This window comes from Oxyura jamaicensis, chromosome 3 (genome assembly GCF_011077185.1).
Source record: "Oxyura jamaicensis isolate SHBP4307 breed ruddy duck chromosome 3, BPBGC_Ojam_1.0, whole genome shotgun sequence".
NCBI classification, from domain to species: domain Eukaryota; kingdom Metazoa; phylum Chordata; class Aves; order Anseriformes; family Anatidae; genus Oxyura; species Oxyura jamaicensis.
Window position 1 is genome coordinate 66,398,808 of NC_048895.1, and position 8,785 is coordinate 66,407,592.

Consider the following 8,785-nt stretch of genomic DNA (forward strand, 5'->3'; position numbering starts at 1 on the left):
CAATGCACTAAGACAGATTTCTGAAACTTCTCCCAGTACTGTTCTGTTTGATTTGCCTGCAGATCACAAATCTTTATCTGATTCATATATATGTACACACGTGCGTGTGTGTGTATATCCAAATATATGTGATGGCAAGAAACGTGAATATTCTAGAAAATAAAAACACAAACTTGGTATACAAGGGATGGGAGGGAACTTGTAAACAAACTATTAAATGCACCAACAAGCATTGATTCTGGCATCCTGACTGTATTCTATTTCAGACTCTCTTGGCAAAAAGTTTAAGCCATGTTTAAAAGCCTGGGACAGACAAATTAAAAAAAAAAAATGCTTCTTGGCCCACCCTCCAAACAGTTTGGCTATGATCCATTTGTGGTTCTTAAACCATATGGCCACATAAGCTCAGTCACAGAGCTTTGCTAATAAGCTTGTCATCCAAGGACAGCAGTTCTCCCCACATTGTCACCCTGGAAACTTGTATGAAGTTACTCATCCTCTGACCACTTTTTTAATTATTATTATTCTCCACCCACCTAACCCTGAGGGGTTTTCATTACATTCCCTAATGTAATCTAATTTTCTTATTTCTGCATGGATAGTTTTGCATTTTTAGATAATAAAAAGGATATTGTTAAGGCAACCTGTTACACAAAACTGCTAAAACTGCTCTTTGATATATATCCAGCTATTCTGAAACACCGGATAATCAGTCGTCTTTGTTCATCATCCATAAATCTTGTCAGCAGTAGAATCTTTTCTATTTTTCTTCCAGATCATTGTTAAAGTTATCACATTGTTAAACTTGAGAGGGGATGCTCTTTAGCTGCAGCTAGATAGTCCATGTCAAGATGCGCGTTGACTGATTTCTTTTGCATTCTCTTCAGTTAACCAGCTTGTAGGCTGTTTTACATGTTCTCTTAGTCACTTGCTTGGAGCAAGCGATGCTGTTAGTAGAGAGGAGAGAGAAATACAGAAGCAGATTTAACATAGGAAGTAAAATAGAGCATATAGGAGTACTTGGTTTGGAGGTTTTGGTAGAGACTAATATGTTTCTATTTGGTAGGCTTGCACATCTGATTTTCACTTCTCAATTATTCACTTCAAGTGTACATTTGATGAATTTCAGTCCATTTTCTGTACTTTGAGTAAACAATTTCTTGTATTATCTGCTAAATAAATTCATAATTACTTCAGGGGTATGAATTTGCTCAGAGTTTTACTTGTGATAGCTTCCTCCTGCCTAGGACAACTGTGAAACTCTAACTTGGAGATTACAGCTTTGCTGGCACTTTTTTGTTAAACAAGATGTTAATCAGATTTATAGCTGCTTTTAGGCATATGACAGAACAATTCGCCTGTCCAAGTATTCTGTCATATGAAAATGAGCATATATTTTAAATGCCTATCAATAATTTTTGCCTGCTGTGGACCTTGACTTCTGTGTAACTTCCTGAGAATGTTGCACAGAAGCTAACAAGAATGATAACTGTATTTCATACTTTATCCAGTGTACTCTGAGAAGCATAGCATGTATTGGCTTGTGAAATATTTGCTGTTATTCCATAATGAGAAATGTTCATTTAACTTCATTACATTCCTTTTTTTTTTTTTTTTTTTCCTCCCCCTCCCCTTGTTTGTGTGACTGGTTGCAGATGAACTGTTCAGCTACACAATTTCCTTAATGCTCTTAACTTTGGATTATCCTCTTGGCAAACTTACTGTAAACTACGGTTGGTCACAAGCCATAACTCTGGCCCCTAGACTGACACTTTAACAACACGCTCTGTTTTCTTTAATCTTTTGTCAAGAATTTTGAAGTGTAACTGTTTGAGACGAACTTGACTATTTAATTCTCACATTAACTGTCTTCTGGAGCCTTCAGAGTAATGGCTAATGTTGTCTCAAGCCCTAGAGTTTTTCCCATTTCCTTCTCTCTGCCTTGCAGGGAGAGGTTTATGCTCAAAGCAGGCCATGTTCTGTTCTGTGTGGGACAGATTCAGGAAAAAAAAAGGTCACAGGATGTGTGAGGGGCCAAGGGTGGTTTCTGAATAAGGCTGAGTGCTCTTTTACTTCTGATTCAGTAGTGAGTTGCAACTCAAGTACTAATCCTTAAAATTGAAAGCTCGACTGTTTAGAGGTGTTGTTAGCTGTGTTACAAGAGGATTATCACAAAGACTGTCATTGCACTGAGCCTATCAAAATCCACTGAAGCAAATCAGGTTATAGATAATTTTTTTTTCCAGTGGAGCTCAGTTGAAAAGTTCACTACAAGCTGCTTTTTTTGTACAGTTACTAAATATTTGTAGAGCCTTTGTAGTAAGGTTCTTGAGCATATGTCCCTCTATCAGTTTTCTACAGTCATTGTCACTCTTTTGTGAGCTCAGGAAAAATACAAGTTACCTGGCCAGGTTTAAAGAGATACTTTTCCTTTAATATGCCCGAAGAGCAGCCAAGCTCTAAGTAAGCTCTGGGAAGACAGTATGCACTTGTTACCAAAGTATGCTGTAGTTTTGTTACTGGAAAATCTGGGAGAAAACGTAGATGACCTCCTTTACAGTAGGAAAGGGGCATTCCAAAGAGGATGGTATAAGCAATTAGCAGTTGCTAAAGCGGAGAAAGTGTCTGATTCTATTACATGTATGAAGTAACAGTGATGATAATCTCAAGTTGTTAGTTTTTTTAAGATGATAAAAATGGGAAAATATTTTCTATCTGGAAGCTCAGGTTGAGAAAATGATGTCAGTCCTGCTATATGGAGGTCTCTAATCCCTCCTCCATTTCATGAAGAAACAATAATACCATGATGACAGTGAACACAAAAGAGTTCACTGAAGCAATGGATTTCCTACTTAAATATGAGTAATTCAATTGTGATATGTGATAAAAGTCTACAAGGTGTACTTTTTCCTGAAGTATCTCAGTATTATAGTTAAGTTCTGAAAAGCTGTTTGTAGCTGTTGTCTTGCTATTTACCCAGTGAAATCCATTCCTGAATGAGTAGTCAATTATCTACCCAAGTCATTAGCCCTGCTGGGGAGAGAGGGATTGCATCTAATTACTTCCTCTGTTCCTTACAACCTAAATTATTCCACAATTCTACACATTTACTTCTGTATCTAGAGTCGTCTCTAAAGAATATCTCAACAGTAGATTGCATTAATAATGAAGATTGCTGGAGCCAAATTCATAAATACAAAATCAAATAAATTGGCTAAAACTGAATTTTTGACACTCCTCAGTAAGTAGAACAGAAACAGAAACTCTTAACAAAATAGAAACTCTTCCTGGACTAAAATGCAGTTTTGAAAAGCCATTGTAGATTGCAGGGAAGCATGGGATCGTCACTTAGGTGACTATTTTCTCCCCCACCCTCCACATTAGCCTTGTAGTGCAGCATCATGATCCATGTCAAAATGAACATATGGGTGATATTTCATCTTGTAACTTCAGTTGAATGCTGGTAAGCTGACTCATATCCATCCCCATAAAAGAGGTAGAAGGACACCCCTTTTGCAAACAGCTGGAACTTGCTCTGAAAACCAGTGTCTGGTGGTCTCTCTAGAGCTGAGAAATCCAGATATGTGAAAGTTTGCCTTTGTTCCCCATAATGGTATCTTGTGCAGGCTACATGGTCTGATGTGCAGTATCAGAAAAAATATGTTTTTCAGAGAGGTTACTCGTTAAAGGGCTGGTTTAACTGAAATGTGATCACTGCTTATTAGCTTCTTAAAGCTTTGTGTATGTTACTGAATATAGAAGATAAAAAGAAAAAAGGAACTGATTTTTTTCACTGATATATATATATATATAACTGATATATATATATAACTGATTTTTTTGAAGAATCAGTCATATCTCAATGAGATTTATTGTGTTCTGTGAATTATATTTTACAGTGAATTGTTTCATCAGTGTTCAGAAACACATACCCATGGCTGAAAATGCAGTGCATTAGACCTGATCTTCAAAACAGCATTATGATGCTGTGTTGTGGCATGGGAATCAAAGTTAAGGCTGTGAATTCATGGTTGCCCACTTGAATGTTTGTATGCCATATTTTTAATTGGATTAATTAAAACTGGATTTTGAAAATAGAATTAATTTAAATTAATTAGATTTAACTGAAAAGCCTTCTGTTGTACAGTAAATCACTGGTTCTTCATTTATTCCAGGTAACATTCAAGGAGCAACAATAGTGGATGCCCTTGATACGCTGTACATCATGGAAATGAAAGAGGAATTCAAGGAAGCCAAGGACTGGGTTGAAAAAAACTTAGATTTCAATGTGGTAAGTAGTGTTAATGATTAACACGTAATTGTCTGTTTAGTACCCAGGGATCAACTGAGGATGGGATTCTAATATTGCAAGCATGATACAAGGCTACAACATTAAGGTTATTGATGGATAAAACAAGGCAGCAAGCAGAAATGAAACGAAGTTACTGTGCTGCTTAAGAGCAGTTTTTTGGTCTCGGAGATTTAGGTAGATAGGAGACAACCACCTGAACTGAAGAAGGAGAAAGGAACAGAGCATTTATCATTATAAAATAAGCAACAAACTTTACAGCCTTTTTGGATAGAAGATTCAGGACTTCAGTGCAAGCATTCATTTTTTGTTATGTAAATGCTTCACAATTTTGCTTTCTATATTCTTCCATAAGTCATACTTGCATTTACAGAAGGCACACGCCATATGTAATCATTTAAGTTCCTTTGTGGATTCTAGTGAAGTTGAATCCAGTGTGTTAGACTGAACTCAGCTCAGCACAGACTGATCTGCTTTAGTCATAGGAGGCATCACACTTGCATGTACAAATCATCCTATTAAATAGTAAATATGCAGTTGAGAACAAAATTCATTTATAAAGCTTTTATTCTAGAACTGTTCCAGCCCTGAACAGCTAGAACATCTGTAAAACTTGTGTTAAATTGAGAAGTCCTGGTTTTGGTCTTTTTTTATTTTTGTGGTCAAGAATATATAGTATAATTGCAGGGTACAGAGGGCTAATGGAGTACCTCTGTTGACCAGAGAAGTCCCAGTAATGTAGTAAAGCATTGTAGGCACAGTACAACAAACACTTTAAACCTCTTGTAGTTTAGGTGCATCGTGGTAGAAACACTTTCTGCAAACAAAGTACTCTTTCTAATATGTTATGCAAAAAGTCGGGATTAATTAGCTTCTCTTGCATACTTGAGAATTAATTATCATTTTAAGAAGGAGGAGTTAATGAGTGGATATTATATAGTTTATATAAGCAGCAATTTAAAGTGCATTTATGTTTATATTAGTAATGTAAATACAGAATATTTAACTGTGCTTCTGAGTAGTGTCAGATGTCTGAACAACATGCTAACTTTATCTTGAGCACAAGTTTTTTTTTATGTAGAAGTGTTTGTAATATGAAAGTCCTGTCTTGCTAGCTTAGCATTAGGAAGCTTAAAGAAGTAAGAACAAAATACCATAGAAAATAGCAAACTTCTTTAAAGAAATAACAAAGCTCTACTTGGAGGAATCTTATAAAGCCTGTAAAGTGATTTATGTTACTAAAGTTAAAATCTTCATTGTTACATAAATCTTGCTGTACTTCTGCTTATAGATGGTGTTGACTACAATTTCAGCTCCACCTGTTGATCTAAGCATTACTGAGGAAAAAATAAGTCAAGGTTGTAAAGTCCGTCAAAGTATCTGAAATTTTGTTTTATATTAGTCGCTTAGTGCAGTAATTCAACAGATTTACCAAAACTACTTTACAGATAATATATGATAATAACAATACCTGAAATAGCTATCCTGAGTTCAACACCTCATGTGACTCTTTTCATAATACTTTATAATCATATGGAGCTGAATTTTACTTTGGCATCAGTAATGACTAAATTGATTTTCCCAAACTAGAATGAGGAAATTAAAACAAATAACTACATCACCAACATTAGTAATTTGTTATGATTATTAACTTTATATTGGTTAAATAAACAGTCTATTTAATGAGTGAATTGTTTGAAGCTAATCAACTTGTTTAGTTTTCCACTTTAAAACTGAAGTTTAAATGAAGTCGTATAGTTTAAGGCTGGAAATTATTTAACATGAAGTACAATGGAGTCTTTTGTGTTTAAACATTTAAAGCCAAAACATAGCCATGTATCAGGCATTATGGAACATTTTCTGAATTAATATTTTGTAAGTTGTTACCTTCTCGTGTTTCAGAAACCCTTTTCCCATGAAAGTGATTTAGGTTTTAATAAGTGATACACAGCCATATCCTTAACTGCTTCTTCTTGCAAGTAGTATAAAGCATGTTTCTTGTTGATGTTTCAGGTCATTTCCTGGGCAGTGACTGCTCAATCAACTTTTGGGGAAGCACAGTTGGCCTTCATTTGTATAAATAGGATTAATTTTTGTATACATTTAATCTTAGAACTATGACTTCTAAATCTGGAAGTTTCTTTAAAATGTTCTTTACAAAAATAACAGTGCAATCTGTAACAATCTTTTCTGTTTATATTCTACTCTAATGCAGCTGGATAAAGCAAATTATCTTCTCTAAAAACTCATAATATTTCACATAGAGAATTTGGCTAGCAGCAGATTATTCTCATGATGTGATCATACAAGTTTCCAAATTTCATTTTGTAAAGTAGCCACCAGTTTATCAACATAAAAGGATTTACAGAATAAAGATGATGAAGTGGGAAATGCAATCATTGCTTCACTTGTTAAATTCAACAAATTAATTGGTTCTTCAGTTTGTCTTCTTCAGAAAGGTAAACAAGTTTTGATTTAGGAAGAAAATTCTAGATAAGTAAATGCCACCCTTCTTGGTAAACTTGTGAGTGGACATGTTTGAAAGCTTCCTCTTTTGGAGAATAACTTGCTTAGGCTACTTTCATTATAACTGAAACTGGTAGCTTTTTGGTTTTGAAACTGAGATATCTACATTGTGATGTTCAGTATCTGTTCTCTTCTAACTGCTGAAATTTCAGGGAAGCTAAGTGATTCTTCAGGAAGTAAGTTGCATTTCCTTGTTCTGCTGATATTTTAAGAAATTTACATGTACTTTAACCTCTGGAAAGAGTTGATGTTTAGCAGCGGCTGAGCCCGTGGTCTTTGCATGATGGGTGTCTGTTCTGTTTTTCATTAAATAGCTTCATGTGCGTGGGGGTGTATCTTTGATCTTCAGTTAATATAACGGAGGATTTGCTCTGACCTTAGCACACATTACAACTGAGGAAAAAGGAGGCTGTATTTTACAGGATCACTAGGGAACTTGGCTGTTTCCTAGCTATAACCACACACCACTGTGTGCTTCTCTATTTTTTTTTCCTTATTTACTTTAGGGAATGTACACACACAGCATTCATAGCTTTCTGAAAGAGTTTCTGTACCACCACCCAAATTCTGCTTCATGCCAGGGAGGAAAAGCGATCAGACTGCGGTGCAAGGGGGTGAACCAAAATGAGTTAATCCTCAGGAAGACAGATTGGAAGATGGATCTCAATGAAACACATGAAGGTGTTAGGAGTCGTCAAGTAGTAGTGGAGGAGCTGGGCCTTTTGGCACAGCAGTGGAGGGCTAGGAGTTGTTAAGTACTGGAATTGATAGTGCTTCACTTCTACACCTGGACACCCCAACTTCTTTAAGATGAGAGGGGAGCTGATCTGTCCCCCTGCCCTGAGCGGAGCAGGAACTGCAGGCTGTGGCACGGCAGAGGAAAGGGCAGGGGTGATGTAGGGAAGGTTGGGGCTAGCTGTAGGCTTGCTTTTGTTCCTCCTCTCTGTTGGGGTAGAAAGATAGAAGAGAGCTGCAACTAACTGGACGCAAAAGGTGGAATTAGTCTAGGAAGTTGAGGAAGGGAGAGGAGATCAGTCTACACTCCTAAATTAAATGCTCAAAGGCCTCTTTTCTAACCCTGCTGAACTCCTTCCCCTGAAGAAAGTCAGACTTGCCCTTACCACATAGTGGGAATAGTCCTTGACCTATGTCCTAAAGTGTGCCTGGGCATTGGTTGGAACAGCAGGGGCCAAAAGCAGAGCAAAAAGTGCTGCCAATTAAAGGATACGTGGGACGGGACAGTGCTTGGATTCACACTGTGACCTGCTTAGCCTTCTGATGCAGGTGTAATCAGGCAGGACCAGAAGGGAGGCAAGGTATGGAGCAGAAAGCAATAAGCTTGTTGGGAAAACGGTTTCATCTAGTAGAAGATTTCTCAAAGCTGAATTTGAATTCTGACTAGAATAACTTTCCTACTCTTTTTTTTTTTTTTTGCAGATTTTGCTTTGTTTGCCTTGCCGCTCTCCATTTTGGCCTAAAATGGAGGATGGCAGGAAGTTACGATTGCGTAGTCAGATGAAAGTGGTAGCAGCCTGTGTGGTAGTTCTAGCTGTGTGGATATAATTTAATTGACTTTAATTAACATTTTGTGTGAACGCTGAGTCATTGTGCATTATGTCTCATCACAGATAACTTTCCATGTTAGCTGCACAGGATGCATCTACTCAGAAAAGAGCGGATGCTGTGCTGTGGGGAAAGGCTGAAAAGCTTTCCATTGATTGCTGTTGAAGACAGGTACAAAATGAGTTGGGGACTCCAAAAAGAGAAGGGGATGCATAAGACAGCAAGAATAAGTTGAGGCTTGTGTCCTGCCAGCACTCTTAAGCCAAACTGTTCATGGGGATGGGGGGAGTTAAGTGAGAAAACTGGGAAGTTCCCTGATATAACAATTTGCAACAAGATAGCTTTCCTACTTTAAAAAAAAAAAAAAAAAAAAAAAAAAAAAAAAAA

General features: G+C 36.8%; 1 protein-coding gene across 1 annotated transcript in view; it reads left to right on the forward strand.

The window, feature by feature from the left end:
• MAN1A1 (mannosidase alpha class 1A member 1) overlaps positions 1-8,785 on the forward strand; it is a gene marked incomplete at its 5' end in the record, with an annotated part of 139,811 nt that overhangs the window by 42,357 nt on the left and 88,669 nt on the right. The window contains one exon of the mRNA XM_035320837.1: positions 4,176-4,291. Coding sequence (XP_035176728.1) covers positions 4,176-4,291 — 116 coding nt within the window. The remainder of the gene's footprint in view (positions 1-4,175; positions 4,292-8,785) is intronic.